At 53.0% G+C, this 21502-nt stretch overlaps 1 protein-coding gene across 2 annotated transcripts; it reads right to left on the bottom strand.

Annotated features, from left to right (window-relative positions):
- LOC102181419 (AFG3-like protein 1) lies at positions 1429 to 21437 on the bottom strand. 2 transcript variants are annotated; one of them, XM_018061925.1, is made up of 16 exons: positions 21273 to 21437; positions 17199 to 17286; positions 14692 to 14786; positions 14169 to 14318; positions 11993 to 12061; positions 11316 to 11440; positions 10612 to 10882; positions 8307 to 8444; positions 7944 to 8097; positions 6644 to 6751; positions 5973 to 6098; positions 3723 to 3833; positions 2674 to 2789; positions 2046 to 2246; positions 1777 to 1971; positions 1429 to 1698 (listed from the first exon to the last, which is right to left on the bottom strand). In XM_018061925.1, exons 1-16 carry the CDS (start codon positions 21408 to 21410, stop codon positions 1444 to 1446), a joined length of 2340 nt encoding a protein of 779 aa, XP_017917414.1. In that variant the 5' UTR covers positions 21411 to 21437; the 3' UTR covers positions 1429 to 1443. The 2 variants fall into 2 exon arrangements, with proteins under 2 accessions (XP_017917414.1, XP_017917415.1); XM_018061926.1 differs by lacking the exons at positions 14692 to 14786; positions 17199 to 17286; positions 21273 to 21437 and having other exon boundaries at positions 14174 to 14314.

Raw genomic sequence — 21502 nt, 5'->3', positions numbered from 1 at the left:
GCAGAAGAGTAAGAAGAGAGCAGGCAATTCCTCCCACAGGGTGGAGCCTCCCTGAGCAGACACTCTCAGCCAGGCCTCAGCCCAGCTGCTCAGCCAGATGAACGGAGCTGAGGAGACAGGAGGGGGTGAGCGGACAGGGCACACACGCAGGGGCGCTATCACCAGGAGTGTGCCCTGGACCTGGGGAGGGGCAGCACCCCAGGCTTGGGACAACATGGGGCTTTCCTGCGATGAGGGAGCATCCTACCTCCATCAGAAGGTCCCAGAACAGGCCCCTGCAGGGTCCCCAGCAGTTCAGCACAGAGGCTAAATGGTGGAGGCTGCAATACAGGGCAAGCCCCAGAGACAACAAAATCAACAATACATGTTCTACAAAGAGCAAAGTTGAAAGTGTTTGTCCCAAGTTGGAAATTCTATTTTTGAGGCAAACATACCAACCGATGTGGAAAATTGCATCCCCAAGGCTGTGTGTGTGGGCTGGGCTGGCAACAGGGGGGCACATGGGGTGCCACCCCTTCACCCACTGTCAGCCCAGAATGCCTGTCCCCCCCATCCCCTCAAGGCAGGAACTGCTGCTACCATCACGACTCTGATAACTCTGGCCCCCTGGCTGTGTGCTGGGAACCTGTGGGGCCATTTCCACTAACCCCAGCTCCCTGGGACCGGGCCCTAGTCTCGCTCCAGGTCTAACCAGACAACTGCTGGCCTCAGCCCAAGAGCTTAGCTGCACCCCTAGGGGTTGTCCTGTCCCAAGGAGTAGCCCAGAGTCACCTTCTGGATTCTAACAAAACCAGGCCACCAGGAACAGCTTCCCAGAGACATGCCAGCAACAAGGCCCCACCCTGAGAAAAGGGCAACCCCTCCCTCTCAGGTTCAGACCCCTAAGCCATCCTCCAACCCCGGCCACAAGCCTGTGGGAGTGCTGAGCTCCATCCGTGAGGACCAGCTAGCTTTCCAATACCCAAACTGCCATTCCCTAGATTCTGGGCTTACACACTTCTGCTGAACGTCACCACCTGTGAGGGCTTCTGAACTGGGCCTTCTCTCCCTGGGGCAGGTGAGGGCACTTGCACTGACCAGGTCCCAGCCCCCCTCGGTGGGAGGGTGCCTGCAAGGAGCAGGAAGCCCATGGTCTTCAAAGACCCTGATTGGAAGACAGCTGTTTGCAGGTTGCTGCTGCTGCTGCTAAGTCGCTTCAGTCGTGTCCGATCTATGGGACCCCATAGACGGCAGCCCACAAGGCTCCCCCGTCCCTGGGATTCTCCAGGCAAGAACACTGGAGTGGGTTGCCATTTCCTTCTCCAATGCATGAAAGTGAAAAGTGAAAGTGAAGTCACTCAGTCGTGTCCGACTTAGCAACCCCATGGACTGTAGCCCACCAGGCTCCTCCATCTGTGGGATTTTCCAGGCAAGAGTACTGGAGTGGGATGCCATTGCTTCCAGTTACATGTGCTTTAATTTGCTTCCTGGGGGTTCTGGAGGCTGCTCTCCAGGCGGAGGCGCTAGGCTGGGCTCTCCTGCAGCGGGCTCCCCACGCCAGCCCTGCAGACCCTCGGGAAGGGCCGTGTCCTCCTCCAGGCCGCCCGTGCCTTCCACAAGCTCCTCGTAGGTGATCTTCTCGGCAAACGGCCGCGGCCCAAGCAGCTCCACCATGTCGGCCCGCTCCAGCACCTCCTTCTCCAGCAGCCGCCTGCCCACCTGCATACCCAGCAGCTGTCAGCCAGCCGCCCGGCCTGCAGAGCCCTGCCCGCGCCCAGGGTCTGGCCGCCCACTTGCCTTGTCCACCTGCTCGCGGCAGCGTGTGAGCAGGTCCAGGGTGCGCGCATGCGCGGAGCCAATGAGCCTCCGCACCTCCTCATCTATGAGCTGGGCGGTGGCCTCGCTGAACGGCTTCTCCACCAGCGCCTCGCCTGGCCGTGGGAGATCGAAGGACACCTGGCCCAACTTCTCGCTCATCCCGAACTGCACGATCTGCAGGAGGCGAGTGCCGGGGTCAGCCCGATGCAGAGACCCCGACCCCCCACCCCCCAAGGCTGCTGGTCTACCTGGGCATAGGCGCTCTGGGTGACCTTCCTCAGGTCGTCCTGGGCCCCCGTGGTGACCCGCCCGAAGAACAGCTGCTCAGCCACGCGGCCGCCCAGCATGGCGCACATGCGGTCAAAGAGCTGCTCCCGTGTGTACAGGTACTGCTCCCTGGGCAGGCACTGGGCATAGCCAAGCCCCTTGCCCCGGGGGACGATGGACACCTGCCAGACACAGCAGGGTGCCCTGTCATCCCCAGGGCCCCCGACCACCACCCATCTCCACAAGAGTGTGGGAGAAGAGGGGACCCTGGGCCCCGGCGCTCACAGGGGGTCACCCTGAGGGTGAACTCAGAAACACCCTCTGTCCCGCAGTCCCCAGGAAGCTGTGGAGGGGCCTGCCTTCGGGGAGGAGCTTGCAGTGAGGTGAATTCAACCAGGAACCTCCAGGTATCAGCTGGCCAGATCCAGACCCCTCCTGGAACCAGCACCCCGCCCCTGCCCTCCCACCCACCCTTCAAGGACACATTCTAGATGGTTCCATCTCTTCAAAAGTGAAAGGGCTGACACCCGCAACACACTGTGCACACATGGCCCCCGGGGCGGGAGTGGGCCCTGAACCCACAGGAGATGTGTAAGGGGCTGGACTGACCTTGAGCAGGGGGTCTGCGTGTTCCAGGAACCAGCCCACCACCGCATGGCCAGCCTCGTGGTAGGCCACCGTCATCTTCTCGCCAGGCTGCAGGACCTGTGTCTTCTTCTCAAGGCCTGCAAGTCACACTCCTGGTGAGAGGCACAGGAGGAACGCCAGCAAAGAGGTGGGAACCTAGCCCCCACTCTGGCGTTCGGGGGGGCTGATCAGAGCAGACCTTCAGCCTGTCGGCTCCATACACACTGCTCAGGCCCACAGGGGTCTGTCCCTGCAAACCAGACGCTAAGCTGCCTTCTGCTCTGCAGGCATCCTGCACCCCACTCCACTTCCCGTGCAAGCAACATATGCTCAGGGAAAACTGTTCTTAGGCAGCAGTGTTAGCTACTCTGTGGCTCAACTGGTATTGAAACCAAAGCAGGAAGACAGGAGTGTTCTCTACACCCTGTACACCCAGTCACAGGCAGAGAACGGGGCATGGAGAGGCACAGACAACTAGTGTGAGTCAGTTTCATGAGAGCTCAGCTCAGCATGGCCCATGACAGCCCCAAACAGCTGTGGCAACTGCCTTGGGCTCCTGATACTACATGCCTGCATACGTGTCATACCTCAATACAAAGTGAACCAGACAAAGCAACTCTGGCTACCTGCCATCTAGATGGGCTGGTGCTCACAGCTATGAGATGGGGTCGTGGATGGCTGCTGGCCACACGGATGCCTTCCTGACCTCTGTCCCCAGGATGGCACTCTGAGACCTTGACTCCTCAGGCTGAAGCCTGTACCTCCTCTGGATACACTGGCCACTGGGGACCCTGGTAAACTTCCCAGCAGGCTGTCCTCTAGGGCACAGCGGGCACCCAGACCTACAAGGTCCGGTAGGGACCCTGGAGGTTACAATTCTCTGAGATTCTGAACGTTGCTCCAGGAAGAGCAGGAGGGCTGCTGGCAGGTCCCACGTCCCAGATCTGGGTCTGGAGAGCTACCCAGGCGGAGTACCCTGAAGTGAGCCTGGGGCCCCAGGGTGGAAACTCACCCACGGTGGCCCAGCTTACCTCCAATGACCCTCTCGATGGCCTGCTCGAAGTGCTTCTCCCCAACAGAGGGGTTTAGGTGGCGGGCGGCGATCAGGGCGGCTTCGTTGCAAACATTAGAAATATCAGCACCTGACCCAGAGAAGAAGAAACCGTCCGTCAGGGGCCCGGGGCAGGCTGTCACAGGGACTCCGCAGTACTGGAGCCAGAGCTAAAACAGGTCAAGGGCGTGAAGGAAACAGGACCTGCTCTGTCAGTCACTGCTGCTTTCAGCCAGTTTTTTGGCTCAGTGATTTCCTGAGGTGTGATTCATTTAACATAAAATCTATCCATTTAAAAACGTATACATTTCAAAGACTGTCAGTAATTTCATCAAGATGTGCGACAACTGCTGTCATTTCATCTCAGACATCACCATCACGAAGGTGTTGTCTGGGGCTAGATCCTGTACCCAGGCTTAGCCAAACACAACTCTACCTTCTATGTCTCTAGACATGCCCATTCCCGAAGTCTCACGTAAGTGCAATCACACAGTATGGTCTTTTGTGTGTGCTCCTCTCACACAGCACAGTGCTTTTCCGTTCATCCACTGTCAGGAGCGTGTCCTGGTATTTCATTCCTTTTCATGGCTGAGTAAGGTTCCATCTGGCCTGAGGCAGCCACAGGAGACACCAGATTCCACAGATGCTCGAGTCACTCATGTAACACGGCCAGCTCTATCTACAGGTTCCGCCCACCATACACACAGCTACTGGTGACGGCCTGCTGGACACTGGGGTGGTCTCCACTGTTTAGCTATTATGAGTAATGCCACTGTGAACATCCACGTGCAAGCCTTTATGCAGACAAATGTTTTCAATTCTCTTATGTAGGAGTGGAACTGGGGGTCATATGCTAACTGTATTTACTTCTAGAAGCGCCAGGCCAACTTACCACAGCCACACTACTTCACATCCCCACCAGCAACATGTGAGCGTGCTCGTCTCCCTACATCCCTGCCAACCCTCCGTCTTTTATGGCCATCCTGGTGGGCGTGAGGTGGTGTCAAACTGCGTTTTTTATATGCATTTTCCTAATAACTAATACCATGACCACCTTCTCACATGGTTTCTGGCCATCTACATACTTTGGAGAAATGTCTATTCAAACCCTTTTCCCATTTTTAAATTGGGTTCTTTATATATTGTAGATTCTAGACCCTACCAGGTGCATAATTTCCAAACATTCTCCTTTCTGTGGGCTCTTTTCATCACATCGATAATGTCTCTCGATGCACAAAATATTTCAGTTTTGAGGAATTCTATTTTGTTTTCTCACTTGCAGCCTGTGCTTTAAGAAACCATTGCCAAATGCAAGGTCCTAAAGATTTTAAGACCTTTTACAATTCTTGCTCCACTGCTCAGGTCTCTTACTACTCTGAGTTGACTGCTATATGTGGTCTAACGTCCAGTTATATCCTTTTGCTTGTGAATACTTGGTCAAACAGACTATTCTTTCTCCACTGGATGGTCTTCACACCCTTGACAAAACAACTGACCGAGATGCATAGGCCCACACCTGGCCTCTCACTTTTATCCTGATGGTTCACGTCCGCCCTCAGAAGCTCCACACTGGGGAAGTGTAAGCCACTTTGTTCTTACAGGCTGTGTGGCTCTTCCATCCCCTGGCAGCTCCACGTGAAGCTGAGGATCCAGCTTCACAATGTTCAAAGGTTCTGCTCCTATGCAGCCCCTCTCACCTTCACAGGTTACATCTTTCTACACTGTGTGCCCATTAACACAGATATGTGATTATGGTTTTACACACCTGTCCTTTATACGGGATGCCTTAATTTCTCCTTTACTATAGAAGAATAGTTCTGCCTGACCTACTGCCTCCTGGCCTCCATTTCCAAGAGAAGTCAGCTCCTACCCTTTGGTCTATGATACTGTCTCAGTGTGGGCATCTCATGCTTTATCCCACTTCCTGGATGTGCAGACTCAGATCTCTTATGCAATGTGGGAAGGGTGGACCAGGACTTCTTCCCTGAGCAGCATACCAAGAGGATGGGGCCTTATCCCCATCATCACCACATTACGTTCCCGGGGCGGTGGGCGGGGGCGGGGGGGCACAGCGAAAGCCAACAAAAGCCAGCTTTGGGGCCTCGGGTGTGCCCACCAGATTCACAGTCCCGAAGACAAGGGCGCACTTTCAGGACCAAATAGCACAACCAGACACCACCTGCTGATGACACAGCCAGCCCCAGGGAAGCCGCCCGCCTCCATCACTCACCTGTGAAGCCTGGAGTGAGGGCCGCAAGCTTCTTCGCCAGGGCATCCTTGCTGAGGCTCTCGTCCAACTTGAGTGGACGCAGGTGGACCCTGAAGATAGATGACCTGCCTTTGATGTCCGGGGGGCCTGAGAGAGAGAGGCACAGGTGGCCAGGGCGGGGTCACCTACAGCCGCTTCACCAGGGCCAGGAGGACCCTCCCCTGCATGTCTGCACTGCACACTCGACTACCCGACCAGGGCCAGAGCTCCCTGTGGCAGAAACGACCCACAGATCACATCCATTCAGCCCTCCCTTCCTCACCGTGGGGCCTCTAGTCCGCACAATTCAATCCCCAGGATGGCTGCTCTGGCAGCTGGGGACCTGGGCAGGAATGAGTTAGGTCCTAAATTTCTAGGACCTGCTCACAAGCAGGAAAGGCCAGGGTGAATGCTTCTCTCGTAAACAGCGCACGAAAAAGAAAAGCTGAAGGACCCAACACTGTCACCTCACTCTCAGCTGCACGGATTGCTATGACCTTTTCCGCACCCCAGCTACACCTGTTTGTCCCGAAGTAGGACCCAGTCCCGCACCTCCACTGTTTCACAAGTGGGGTTAGCTGCTTTAGGGCACCTCAAAACCTCCTCCAAATACATAACGAGTGATCAAAGCAAACTTTCAACCCTCAGCTCACCAATGTAAATCTGACGGTCGAAGCGGCCCGGCCGCATCAGGGCTGGGTCAAGGACGTCAGGGCGGTTGGTGCCGGCCAGCACAACGACATTCGTGGTAGAGTTGAATCCTGGACACGAGAGAAGCAGGTAAGCCCAAGCAGGACCCGGCCAGCAGCTGTCTCCTCTCCCCTGCACACCTGGCCCCCACTTTCCGGGACCACTGCCCTCCCAGGGAGCGGTCACAAGCAGGAAACGGTGGCTCTGGCTGTAACCTGACCTTCCTCAGCCAACTGGGAGCCCCATGGCCCAGTCTCAGGGTGTACACTCCTATCTTAATTTGGTATGGATCCCTGCCAACCTCTCACACCACACAGCGAGCTGCAGGAGCCACGCGGACCCCTCCACCCAGGTCCTGGACAGCTTGCTGGGCCCAGGGAGCCAGGCTGGGTGAGAGCAGGGGAGATGCAGTGGGGAGAAGATGGTGGTACCCAGCAGGGTGAGGGCCTGACTCACCAGCACTCGTCCTCACAAAGGTCTGCTGGGGCCCTCGGCCACCCCAGGACCTGGGATTCAGGGAGGGGCCCTGCGTGCCGCAGTTATCTGAGTAGATGATATTTCCTCCTGGTAGGCTGGGGTTGTGACCCATGCTGGTTAAAGACTGACATGTGACCAGCCCCAGGGGAAACCCTATCCTGGTCGACAACACTCCTGAGTGTCACCCAACTGGCCGCCAGGAAGAAGCTACGACCCAGACTCAGTGGGCAGAGAGCTCTGGAGGCTGTGGCCGCCTTCCCGGCCCAGGCACCTGCTCCCCATGATTCTCCCGTGTCCTGGCCCGGCAGGCAACTATGATTATGAATCCAAGGACCCATGGATTCCTCCCAGCAAGTGATCAACCCAGGGTCACCCTGGGTACCCTGACTCAGCTACAAAGCTAAGTTAGCACAGGACCTGCCAAAGGTTCAGTCAAAGCTTCTCCAAATTCGAACCTGGCACAAACACCCAGACCCTCCCCAAGAGGCTACAGCAGGCCCATGGCTATCACCCCAGACCGGACCTTCCCCAAGAGGCAGTAGCAGGCCCACGGCTGTCACCCGGACCAGACCCTGCCTGAACAGGAGTCCCGAGGTGGAGAGAGGGTTCTGGAGCAGGAGGCAGCAGGACAGAGGCAGCAAGGATGCAGCCTGGGCATCAGCCCTCATCCAGCCGCTGAGCTCAGAGGGAGCATCCTGCACCGTGGGGCCTGAGGACACCCTTCCTCAGACTGAGTGAGCGGGGGTCTCGCCCAGAGAGTTCTGCCCAGAGAGCAAGCCTGCTCACCGTCCATCTCCACAAGCAGCTGGTTCAGGGTGTTCTCCTGCTCACTCTGGCCTCCGAACTGCCCGCGGCCACGCTTCCGGCCAATTGCATCAATCTCGTCCACAAACAAGATACAGGGAGCGTTTTTCCGGGCCATTGCGAACATGTCACGAACCTGAAACAGGGGTCCACACACAGTTGTGCTCCGTCACTGGAGCCAAGACAGGACTAAGTTCCCTGGGCTGAGGCCCCATCTCTGGGGCTTGACTCCCATCTCGGCTGCTATCTGCCTGCAAGGTCATCTTTACATCTATGCTGTGCCCTGCGCCCGTCCCCAGGGTCCCACCCGAAGGCCAGGGCAAGGACAAGGGTGCCTCTACCTACCCGAGCTGGGCCAACACCAACAAACATCTCCAGGAACTCAGACCCATTCACGGTGATGAAGGGAACACCAGCCTCCCCCGCGGTTGCCTTGGCAAGAAGCGTCTTGCCGGTACCGGGAGGACCTGTGAGCAGGGCTCCCTGAAACAGAAGGCAACACCTGGTTCTGAAAGGGGCGAGACGGGCCGAGGAGATCTCATTCCACTGACTCCTCGGCCTACTCCACGCTTTCGGCCGAGGTGTGCCTTCCGTTTGAAACTTCCTGCTTGTAAAACGAACGCACATTCACCATGAAAAGTTCAAATGCTGCAGGCAGAGGAAACCCCCCAAAGCCCCAGCCCAACCAAGCAGGTTACTTCTTCAAGTGATGCTCCCAGGGCAGGACTCAATGGATCTCGCGATCCAATGTTTACTTTAACAGTTACTGTCAAATTGCTCTATGAAACACGCCAACTCGCACCAGGATGAGCAAGAGGCCCTCCCCATACTCGCTCCTATGATTCTGTCCAGCAGGTCTGACAGTGGCACCTGTGTGCGGTACTGTCTGCAACCTGCCTTGCTCTAGGCTGACTCAAGGCTGAAATTCACACCCAGTAACACACCTAGGTATTCCTTTAGTGAGGAGGGACTTAAAGGGGGGGCCACACTACTTCATTTCTAGTTGACAGTATGGGTTAACATCTACTTATTTCAAAAGAAACAAAAAAGTGTTTTTTTCTAAGTCTGTAAAAATAAAAACAAAACATATCAAGGCAGGGAGGATGAAGGAGCCTCAAAACTCACAAGGCGCCAGGGCCCCAGGGCCCCATAACCATGGACTCACAAAGGGCCTCCACAAGGCAGCAGGCCACGGGACCAGGGGACCCCTGGGCCCACCACACCCCGGTTTTCCAGCCAACCTTACCAGGTGGTCAAAGAGAAGCACAGGCCTCCTGCTCCCTAATCTCCAGAGTTTAGTCATGTTCTCTGCTGTTCAGAACAGTCTCATGGAAGCACACAGGGTTATCAGGAAAGTCAGTGCACTGAGTCTCCACCCTAGAGACCTTGTGGCCTGATCTAGAGCCCAGAGACACCTTGGGTGGGGGTGGGCGGGGGAGGGCGTGGTCTGTGAGCCTCTTCCATGTGAGATGCAGACCTTTCTGGGAAGGAGGTTCAGCTACTGCTAGGGCCCCTGAACATCCATGACACCCAGAGGCACCTACAGGGAAAGCCAGTGGCCACAATCTCCACAGTGTCACTTCCTGTGTGCAGAACCTCAACCCACGTCCACACTGCACACCTGTCCCACTGCTGGGTCGTGGGTTATCTGACAGGCAGCTGACCCCAGACCCGTTCACGGCAGTTTATACTTGGTTCTTTGTTTTCTTGGGTTTTCTGGCTACACCACACAGCTTGTAGGATCTCAGTTCCCCAACCAGGAACTGTATCTGGGCCCCGGCCGTGAAAGTGTGGTGTCCTAACCTCTGGATCAGGGAATTCCCTGCACTTGCTTTAATTATATACTTTAACAATAAATAATAGAATAGAAAGTCGTTTCATCAAAAACGAAGCTGAAACTGTTATATAATAAATCAATCAAGACAAATTATTAAAGAAAAAGATGCTGTCAAACTGAACGGACAAAAAACTGAAATAGTAAGAAAATGTGATAAGAATACGTGATTCTGTGCTTAGAACTGCTTTGAAGTTCTCAGTTCAATTTAGAGAAACAAAACTACAGACAAAGGCTTTCCTGGTGGCACAGTGGTAAAGCATCTGCCTGCCAAAGCAGGCAACAAAGGTTCAATCCCTGGTCAGGGAAGATCCCACAGCCAAGGAGCAAGTAAGCCCGTGTGCCACAACTACTGAAGCTCGTGCACCCTACAGCACAAAAGAAGCCACCGCAGTGAGAAGCCCTTGCACCAGAACTAGAGAGCGGCCCCCACTCTTCAACTAGAGAAAGCCTGCACACAGCAATGAAGACCCAGTAAACCCTAAAATAAATTTAAACAAAAAAATGCAAACTTTCCACTAAAAAAAAAAAACAACTATAGTGCTTTGTGCAGGATACTGAACAGAGAATCTAATTGTTGGTGTCATACTCAAGGAAGGCCTGTTTTCTAAACAAAGCACAGGCATTTGTACTTGCAGGTGAAATAAACACAGGTGGGTGTGCACTGTTTACAGCTGTTATCGGATAAGAGGATTCTTTTTTTGACTCTGCAAATGCTATTTCCACTTTCTGATATGATTAATAGAACACAGAATCATTACCAGAAGCTGCTTGGTTCTGGCTCAGGTACCACTGTGTGCTCTCTCAAGTCAGTACCTTTGGAATTTTGGCCCCAAGGTCCTGGTACTGTTTGGGGTTCTTCAGGAAATTCACAAACTCCATGATCTCCAGCTTGGCTTCTTCACAACCAGCCACGTCTGCAAACCGCACACTGATGTCATCCTTGATGATCTTGGCTATTGTCTCACCAATGCCGAAGAGGCCCCCTCCTCGCCCACCACGCCCAGCCCCCATCGGACCCCTCCTCATGGCATAGAGGAAGATGCCAATCAGGAGAAGGGTGGGCACCAGGCTTCGCAAGAAAGTCCTAGAAAGGCCAAGAAAACCATCTGTCACATTCCCTTGAGAGACAGGCTGTGAACAGCAGACCTGGCTCTGCTACACAAAAGCGAGCACTGTCCGTATGGACACACGGCCTCACCCACTGTAAAGGGTCCTGTCCACGAGCATTTGTCTGCCTGATTTCCCCTGTGGGCAGGGCAGCGTAGCTGTGGCCCGTCTTCAGAAACCCCCTGACCCAGCATGGCCTCCTCCCAGCTAGTTCTGCCCTGCTGCCGCACCACAGCCCTCAGGCTACCAAGCTAAACATTTCCCCACCAATTCTTTCCCCAGTAAAAACACAGCTAACAAACTTGTCTTTACCACAGACACTGACTACCAGAAGACACCTACAACATGCCTGAACAAGTTCAGCAGGAAGCGCTGTGTGTCCAGCACCAGGCCCGACCACACCCGCTCACCCATCGCTCTCGGTGGTGTAGACCACGGCTGTCTGGTTGGGGGGCTCGATGCCTAGCTCCCATTGGGCGGTCTCCAGGTTGCGCTCGAAGGTGTCCACACTGCCAATGCTGAACCACGCATACTTCTGCAGAAACCAAGGTGAGAAGCAATGTAGGGGTCTGCCCCCCATGGCCACCACCCGCTCCCCAGCTTCTCTCATAGCAAAGTCCTGAGCGGCTCTGATGGGCCTCCTGTCCTGGCCCCAAACCACAGGCTTGGGTTTGAGGTCAAAGTATAAGTGTCTATCAATGGCTGAGTCTGCCTCTGTCCCCTATCTGTCATTTTAGTCTCTCCTCTCAGATCTCAGCTGGTGACTGTCCATGGTACTAGGCAAAACTGAAGCGTGGTTACAGCTTCATGAGAGTCCTATGCTACGTGGAAGACTATTCTCTACAGGTACATGGGCACAGTTGGGTGCTGGAAAAGGAAGCCAGGAGAGGCACTTCTCCAATAAAACAGAAAACTATCGCGTATTCTTTTTCAGGTCACACAGCTTGTGGGATCTTAGTTCCACAAGCTGCGGCCGTGAGGGCATCTGGTACTAACCACTTGACCACCAGGGAAATCCCAGAAAACTACACCTTACGCTGACACTGAAACCTACACGTGGAACACTGGCCTTGACCCCAGCCCTCACCTCAAGTGATGTCCCAGGGGCAGGAATAACACGCACGAACTGCTTATTCACCACTTCCAGCCGATCCACCTAGAAGACAGACAGCCAGTCAGGACCAGAACAGTACCCTGGGCCTCGGTCTCAGTCAAGCTCCACACGCACGGGTGGCACCTGTCCCAGCGCAGCTCACACTCTGCAGGACAGTTTCGGCTCTGTCTTCCTACCAACATGGACAATTCTAGCCTGAGATTATGGCAATAAACAGGAACCGATTCAAGAAGAGGAATTAAAATGTGGCACATCTGAGCACTAAGCCTTCAAACTGGCTTAAAACTCCAAAAGGAGGGGAGTTCCCTGCTGGTTAGGATCCTAAAATAAGTTTTAGGCTCCAGTTCAATCCCTGGTTGGGTTGGGAAGCTGAGACCCCACAAAATGTGCAGCATGGCCAAAAAAAAAAACAAAACAAAAAACTCCAAAAACAAAAAAAATCCAAAAGGAACACAAATGAAAATCTTGTACTGACACTCGTACGTAACACTCAGTCCATCCAGTTACAGCCCACCACCTGGAAGCCACACACCCTCTGGGGAGCTTCAGACACGGCCTGCTGTCACCACCTCATTAACCACAACTAAGCTCTTTCTGGAAAACATAGCAACACTCAGGACTGCACAGTGAGGACACGATCCTGAGTGTGGAACTTCACCGCCACCCAACATGACTCCAGAAACCACGGCAGACAGGACTCCGGGCGACTGCCCCCTTGGTTTCTCTTCCGCCAACATGAAGAGTCCCAGCCAGCCAGGCCCATTCATGAGACAAGGGTGCGGCATGTCCTCCTGGCCCTGCGAGACTCCTGCCAGCTGACTCCTCATGCCTCCCCACCGCAATGCTCACTGCTAGTGTGCAACGGGACAGAGGGCACAGAAGGGTGAGCAGCCTTGCCTTCAGACTGTGGCCAACAGGGTCACAGAAAAAGGCCCCTGGGTGGGCACAGACGGTGACTTCCTGCTTTATACTTTTATTCCATGTTACATTTGTGAGCAGGAAAAACAATGCTGCTTGAAACAAAGACTGCAGGGACTTCCCTAGCGGTGCGGTGGTTAAGACTGAGAGCCTCTAGCGCAGGAAAGCAGATTCCATCCCTGGGCGGGGAACTGTATCCAGCATGCCCCACCAGGCAGCCAATAAGTAAAGAACTGAATAAAATGAAGACCACTACTGAGGTTTTGTTACAGTTTTTTGTTCCTAAACAAGCCTTTCACAAAAGAACAACCGGTCCAGGCCAGGGACCTCTGCAGATAAGATTACTTATTTCCGTGACATCCTGAGATTTTATCAGGGGACCTCTTCGGACAGCTCAGAGGGGCTGGAACAAGTTGCAGCCCTCAGGTTCAGGTGCTAGACTCTCCCAGCTGGTGTGGAAGTCCCCTTATGTGAGGGGATCTGGTCCTTGTCTAGCTAGGCCAGGCGAGCGTCAGCTTCCAATCGGGCACCACAGATTTGGCCAGGGCTGCATTAGGTGGACTTGAGTGGGGGGATGGACATGTCACACTTCTGTGCTCCGGGCCGTGCTGTGCTCCAGAACAAGCATGTCATTGTCAGCCATGTAAGACCTCGAGGAACCTCTGGAACCAGTCCAGACCACAAGCACAGGACACCTGTCTCCCCCCGCCCCTCAGGCCACATCTGCTGCAGAGGGAGCTGCAGCAGCCCTTCCCCCACCGCGTAGAGACCATCACCATGGGCCTCCCTGAGGACAGAATGTGGACAGACCCCAGGGCGAAGGAGAACTCCCTGCGGATGTCACCACACAGCAGGAAGTCTTAACAGTGCGCTGTTCATGCAACGGGGAGCAAGGCCACTGTGCTTGTGAAGGTGTACGCTCAAGCCTGAGTGTGAGGAGGATGGAGGACTCCACTGGTGTGACTCAGAGCCCAGTGCTGGCCCCTACTGTCCCAGGGCCTAGCAGTGGGCCAGGGGTGCCCTCAAGGAGAAAGGCTCTGAGTCACAGTCACAACTGCAGTGTCAAGATTCACAAACAGAACCAAGTGAAATGAGAAGCCAGAGCTAACACACAATGAGTGAGCATTTCAGGGAGCGGGCAGGTGTGGGGGTGCAGCAGGGTAGTCACGTCTGCACCCCAAGGCCGACAGGCCATCTCCTTCCAAGGCCGGCAGCATGCAAATCCCCTCACCAGACCTCTCGCCAGATAATACTGCACGAAGTGCTTCCAAGTGATTTCCTTCCCAGAATCTCGGAAATAGAAGTAGAGAAATCCTGCAGCAACACCTGCTCCCAGCACGGCCAGACTGCGGAGATCCTTGTCATCCCAGGGCACCTTCCCCTGCAGGAGGAGAACACAACATAGGTTACACTGAAAGAGAGAGGCTCTCTCACAAAAATGTCCTTTCACAGACAAGGGAGAAGTCGCCAAGCCCTCCACCTGAACCCTCCCTGCCACTGGCCTCCATGGGCGCAGCATCTGCCGGCGTGTAAGGCCACGGCAGCTCCCAGGCCACTCAGGGAAAGCAGCTGGCCTTCCTGAGACCATCGCTTCTCTGGGTCTTTAAAAACTCTGACGGAGATCTTAGTTTTAGAAATTAAATCCACTGCTTAGAATCTTTGAATTAGTTTGTACAAAGCCCAAGCCCTCAGTGATTACTTCCTCAGAAAAGTGACAGGCCGTCTGGAATTGGCCCTTATGGACACACACGAACCTTCTGCATTCGTTTCCACCAGGCAAAGTCATCCCGCTTTCCTCCTCTCTTCCCTCCGTCCGCTCCAGGACCAGCATCCTTTGGTTCACTAGTTCCTAAGAGAAAACAAACTCTGACCTCAGGGAATGGTCACACCAAACTGCCCAGAGAAAGATGATTCAGAGAAGAGAAGAACGCTTCCAAAACACAACTTCTCCAACACCGCTGCCTTATGGAGATAAACGGGGAGCGTAAAGGAAGCGCTGCATGTGGCAAGGGGCAGAGCTTCTCAAGGTGAGAGGAAAACCTGCAGTGCCCTCCTGGGATCAGGCCAGGGGCCAGGGTAGTGGAGACTGCAAGCCTATACCAATCCCAAACAGTTCCAGACAAGAAGGGAAATTGACAACAGTTTCTTACGTTTTCTGAAATCAGAGTGACTGTGTGTGCCAGGTGAGATCTAGGAGGCATTACATTTTGGTTTGCTTTTTTCGGGCTGAGCCTCATGGATCTTTCAGGATCTTAGCTCTCCGAACCTGGTCCCTTGGCACTGAAAGCATGAAGTCCTAGCCTCGGGACAGCCAGAGAACTCCTCAGGCTGGCACTCACGTCACCACCCCTCAGAACATTTGCGACGCACAGACTAGATGACTGAACCCAGTCCCCAAGCCTCTTTCTTAACATGTGTATGTAAAGTAGTAACAGTTCGAACCACACCAGGGCACCCCCAGAAACACTTCTGGAGCCCCCGCACCCTTCCATCAGGTGCCAAGAATGTACTGTGGGGATGGGTCTCACTCGGGATACACCCATCTGTGGTCTAAAGCTCCCGCTACCTCCAAGTACAAGCTAAGGGTCAGGTGGCCTGAACCATCCTGCAAAGCTGGGCATAGGCAACTAAATCAACTATTCCTCCCATTAAAACATCCAGAAGGCATTTCAGCATACACAGAATGACAAGAGGAAATAACACAAGATTGTTACTCTGGTGCAAAACCAGAAGGAAAGAGTTGAGAGTGGAGAACACAAAGGAATATGTTTTCCCATAAGAACTTAGGAAAATAATCCAAAACAGAAAAAAAATCATTCCCCTGAGAAAAGAAAAGGTAGAAAGACGGAGGCGTGAGACAAAAATCACTTCTGTGTCAGTCAACAGCAGCAGACACAGGGCCTGAGCACGACACTCACATGAGTTCCCAGAGAAACGGGGCCAGAGCAGCCCCTGATGTACAGGCACCACAGCAACAACCAAACTCAAAGGCCGGAAGGCCAGAAGACCCCAGGAAAAGACCAAACTCAGGACAGGGTAGAGCGAAGATCTGCATAAACGTGAAGGACAAAACACGAAGTCCTACAGTCACAGTGAATCATCCCCCACTGAGCTCTGCGCACCTCTTCTCTCACGATGCTCCAGGCTCTCCAAGAAGGAAGACACCACTGCACATCCCCCACATCACCAAACTTATGACTTCAAAGATAGGTTTGTCGAGGCTTCGGATCCACACAAGCTACGCAGGTGCAGAGGCCCGAAGACAAAGAAAGGTAGTGAGGCCATGTCCACAAACCAGTGAAGGGAAGGAAGTGCTGAGACCACCTGCACACGGGCCCACCTGCACACCACCTCCCACGATTAACCCAGAATTAATGAATGCTTCAACAATTCTCAAATGTGGGACTGCCCTGGTGGTCCAGTGGCTAGGATCTTGTACTTCCACATCAGGAAGCCCAGGTTCCATCCCTGGTTGGGGAACCCAGACTTCATATGCTATGTGGCATGACCCAAAATAAAGTTAAAAAAAAATTAAAAATTCTCAAATGTAAAACTCTGATAGTCTGATTGGTCAAATTGTTCCTTTTATGAGCTGTTTTATGAGCTGTTGCATTTCTGTGTTTCTTCTCCTCCTCTTAAAGAATTTCTCAAACCCATAGGGAAAACGATGAGATTCTGGCACTTTAAAAGCATGCACCACACTCACATAAGCAGCCAGACTGTCCAACAGGAAAGGAGTAAGGGAGAAGCCAATTTTCTTCCTGGCTTTAGCCTGGTGCAATAGACACGCAGCTCCAAGTCCGAACTCTGCAAGCCTCCTCACACAGGGTCTCAGAGACCCACTGCACAGCCCACAGCCTGCGCTCAAGGGGCACACGTGCTCCAAACTAACTGCAATAGACATGAGGTCCCTGTCCTGCTTTCCAAACATGAGACTCAGCTTAACCCTCAGATGTGCAGAAACAAAGGCTTGCTCCCAGGCATCCCCAAAGATTCACCCACCACTTCCTTCTGGAACACCTTCTCTCTTTTGCCACCTTCACTGATATATTAACACTGCAAAGACATGGGGCAGGTGACCCAGAAACGGGAGAGGAGCTAGGTGTGACTCAATACATACAGAAGCTAGAAGAGGGGCGGCCTGGGTCTCCTGGACCATCATGCACCCTGTCCCTGCTCCCCACAACACAGGGAACCAAGGAAGCCACACTCAGGTCCTGTGACCTCATGCTGCTAATAACGGCAGAAGAAAGACATGTACCTTTGGGTGGTTTTGAACACAGCCACTGGGAAACTGACGCCAGTCTTATCTGCAGAGCCGACTGCTGAAAGCGGAGTCCCTGGAGACACTGAAACGGGAGACAGAATTAGCTTCCACAAATTCTGATGCAGCATCTTCTCACAAAGGCAGTTCCAGGTTGGAAAGGACCAGGATTCAAGCGGAGACATAAACCTGAGGACTTTACCTGCTTTATCTCATTAAAAATATGATTCAATGTGACTTCCCTGATGGTCCAGGTATTCAGACTTTCCCTTCCAATACAGGGAGTGAGAATTCAATCCCTGGTTGGGGAGCTAAGATTTGTGGCCAAAAAACACAAAATATAAACTACAGAAGCAATATTGTAACAAATTCAAAAAAGACTTTAAAAACAGTCCACATCAAAAAAAATCTTTAAAAACAAATATGATTCAAGTAGGAGAAACAGAAACTACATTCAGTGCAGAAATACATGAAGAATTTTTATAGCTACAGCTATCAAAAAAAACTGCTAAGTAATCACTTCCTACCTGAGGCAATTTTTGTCACTGAAGCTATTAAAACAAACATTAATAACTGTTAAAAACAAACAGTAAAATCATGTGAAATTTAAAAACCAAAGGGTATTATGATTTATCTTTGATCAGCCACAGGTTAGCGGTTTTGTCAGGAAAGCAAACATTTTCTGCCTGCTAACCTGCTCCAGTGGTGTCTGATTCTTTATGACCCTATGAACTGTAGCCCACCAAGCTCCTCTGTCCATGGAATTCTCCAAGCAAGAATACTGGAGTGGGTTGCTGTTCCCTTCTCTAAGGGATCTTCCTGACCCAGAGATTGAACCCACATCTCTTATGTCTCCTGTACTGGCAGGCAGCACCACCTGAGAAACCCTGTATTTTCTTGAGTTCTCAAAAAGGAAAAGGTCAGTTTTTATTACCATAAGCTACTAACAATACTTAACATCAGTTAAAGACAGGATAAAAGACAATTTTGGTTTCTCACTATCATAGGTCAAAAACCATCATAGGAAAAACGAGTACAACAGAAGCCACCACAGTAAAAAACCAGCTCTAAGCACAGTCACTTAGTATTAACTGCAGCCAAAATACCCCAACCAGGACTTGCCTGGTGGTCCCCTGGGTAGGAGTCCACCTGCCAATGCAGGGGACACAGGTTTGATCCCTGGTCCAGAAAGATTCCACATGCCAAAGGGCAAATAAGCCTGTGGACAACTACTGAGACCCTGCTCTAGAGCCCATGATCTGAAACAAGAGAAGCCACTGCAATGAGATGCCCTTGCACCACAACTAGAGAGTAGCCCCCCGCACAGCCACGAAGACCCAGTAAAGCCAATATAAATAAATACTTAGAGAAAAAACTCTTTTAAATGTTGATGCAGGGCAGAAACCAACACATTATTGTAAAGCAATTATCCTCCAATTAAAAACAAAATTCTTTTTTAAAAAGGTCCATAAATGGTTAAAAAAAAACACAAAACACCCCAACCAAAGATTTGGATTGTTCCCAATATTTTATTAAAATGAAACTGGATCCATACACTACGACTCTTGTGTTATTTCAGCCATGTCGTCTTTCAAGGTGGCAGGCTATTCCCCAGTGCAAACTCCATTTCCTAGTAATTATTAATTTGCTGATAAGCCCAATCATTCACACATCCTTATCAGAGGCCACAGAGCACTAAAAAGTCAGGTAAGCCATGAGAATATTGAAATCTGGGAAAACCATAAACAAGGGGCTCAGGAAGGAGACACAGCAGAAATGGTGATGAGGCTCCTGGAGCCTTTGCTCCATGAGTGTCCCCTCCCCCCATACAGCAAGTCACCACGCACAAGGGGACCAGAATGTAATGTCACAAAGGTTGTCACCGCAAGGGAGGCCTAGACAAAGGCTCACAGAAGAAGATGGTCCTGGGCCCCTCTGCTCCTCAAGGCCCTCCCGTGCCAGGTGGAAAACACAGAAGTGAGGAGAGGGAGGTGAGGGCCTGAGGTAAGGTGACTGGGAGCCAGTGGTATGTGATGAGTGCTCTAGCGCCCAGCTCCCAGGGTTTCCCCAGCAGCTCCCCAGAGAAGGAGCTGGGGCTCCTAGAGGTGTTAGGAGGTCTCCAGCCCTAGAAAGACAAAGTATGATCTTCAGGCCTTCAAAACTTGAAAACATCCCACTCCTTTATTTCATGACTTAGTGTTTTGATTTGTTTAGGGGACCACAGTAGGTCAGATACAGCTTGCAAAGACAGGGATCTACCACCCATTATTGGTGTCTGGATATGCAAAGCCAGCATGTGAAGCTGTGCACAGCAGTCTTCCCGTAACAGGCGAAGTGCCACTGTCCTTTCTTTGTCAGGTCACGAATCAGGTGACTCCGGCCTGTGTCTCAGATGCATACAGGTGCAGCCCCAGCAGGCGCTTGCAAATCTGCTGACAGTTCCTGCTCAAGCCTCACATCCTTCAGGAGTCGATCACCCCACCTCTCATGCCATGGCACTCATCCTCCGCCACCCTTCTCTTCACTGTCTACTCCCTCTGTTCTGTTTCCTTCTCCTTCATATCTCCTAATACACTACCTACATGTTGTTGTCTGGTTCTCCTTCTGGAGTGGAATAGACAATGTAGGAAGCTCAGTCAATGAAAACGTAACCGCAAGAAGCATCCAAAACATAAGCTTCCCCTTGAGGAGTACTGACTGCTCCCACACTTCTTTTAACCAGAAGGCAAACTGCGACTTCATTTCCAGCCTTCCCACACCGGGTCTAAGCCTTCAAGTCCCTCAAAAGAGAGCTCACATCTGTTCCAGATGAGATGCCGTGGCTAATAGACTCCACAGAGGAACAGCTTCGTCTGGGAAGGAACTCAAAGATCATTCAACTTCCTCCCTCCCTAACACCACTGAGCTCCATGGAATTCAGTGCCTCATGACACAACTGTGTTGCACCCCTCAATCACTGCATTCCATCCAGCTAACAACTTGAACAGTCCCCTGCAATGCTGAGTTGGCCCGTGGCCACAGATAAAAGGCTCTCCTTTCACTGATATTGCCAAAAACAATCAAACTGACAGTGCACCGTGCGCAAAATGAAGAGGTAAGAAGGAAAAGTTGACTCCTGGAAACAGGACAGAAAACAAACGCATGGGCCCCCTTCTTCCTCTTTTAATACTGTCTGAAATCAAGACAGCTTTCTCTGACCAGAATAAAGAGGCTCCACATCAGTCCGCCACGAAAGAAATCAACGTGATCACTGTCCCCCTGGGATGCTCAATACAAAAATAAACCTTAAAGTATGGTCTACTTCAGAGAATCTAACCCAGAGGAAGGCACACGATACAAAATTATCTAAAAAGGGAGATACTGACTAGCTATGCTCTAGCGTCTCCTCTCCTATAAAACAGGGTTTAGTGCAGCGCCTACCTGCCAGACGGGTATAAGACTTAAATGAGACAGTCCCTGTAAAGCCCTCAGGATGAAACCCCTCACACAACGTTAGCTATGATTACAGTGTAGAACTGGGCTCGACGAATGCTGTCCGAATAAAAAATGCATAACACTTTACAAAATTGTATCATGACGGAGAACAACCCTGTGACACTGAGCAGAAGTGGTATCACCGCTGAGCCCAGGAGGAAACCACCTCGCAGTCGGAGCGAGAGTCCGAGAAGACAAGGTAGGCTCACAGCGGAACAAGGCTTGAACGCAATTCGCTCAACGCGGCTCTTGGGAGCGGGGAACAAGTATGCAGCGGCAGTGGGCAGGGCACGGAGGCTCAGGGAACTCTCAAAGAAAAGGGCGTTAAGAGCCCACAGGAAGGAAAGCACACGGAGACCTGTTCGGGCCAGCGGCAGCCGCCTCAGCCGCGGGGAAGGGCTGGAGCCCCGGGGCCAGCCAGCTGGCCAGAGCTGTGGCCGCCGCCGACGCGCCTCAGCTTCTGGGGCTCGGGTTCGCGCATCTGGTTCCCTCACCCGTTCCCCGAGCCGGCGTCGCACGTGGATGGCGTCACCGCGGAGTCGAGAGCGACCACCGCCCCCACCGCCCGGAACTGGCGGGCTGCGCCTCCCCGCTCACCTGCTGAGCGGTTCCGAGCGCCCTCAAGCCTGCCCCGAACGTCCTGCCCCCTCGTGGGCCCAGGCCGCACCGCCACAGCACGGCGAGGGGCCCCGCCACAGCCCTGCTGCCGGCCGCCGCCACCAGCCGCTGCGACATTCCCCCTCAGACCTCGCGCCGCGCGGCGCGCGCACGCCCAGTGCGGCGGCGAGTAGGTCATAGGGCACCACACCTCCAGCGGACCGCCGGGT

This window comes from Capra hircus, chromosome 18 (assembly GCF_001704415.2).
Source record: "Capra hircus breed San Clemente chromosome 18, ASM170441v1, whole genome shotgun sequence".
In the NCBI taxonomy this organism is placed as follows: domain Eukaryota; kingdom Metazoa; phylum Chordata; class Mammalia; order Artiodactyla; family Bovidae; genus Capra; species Capra hircus.
This window is presented reverse-complemented; position numbering and strand designations above follow the sequence as displayed.

Coding starts and splice junctions, on each gene's coding strand:
- LOC102181419 (XM_018061925.1), bottom strand. CDS start 21,410: ATGTCGCAGCGGCTGGTGGCGGCGGCCGGCAGCAGGGCTGTGGCGGGG. Junction 14,787..17,198: donor GTGTTCAAAACCACCCAAAG/GTACATGTCTTT, acceptor GTTTTCTCTTAG/GAACTAGTGAACCAAAGGAT. Junction 12,062..14,168: donor ATTATCTGGCGAGAGGTCTG/GTGAGGGGATTT, acceptor TCTGTCTTCTAG/GTGGATCGGCTGGAAGTGGT.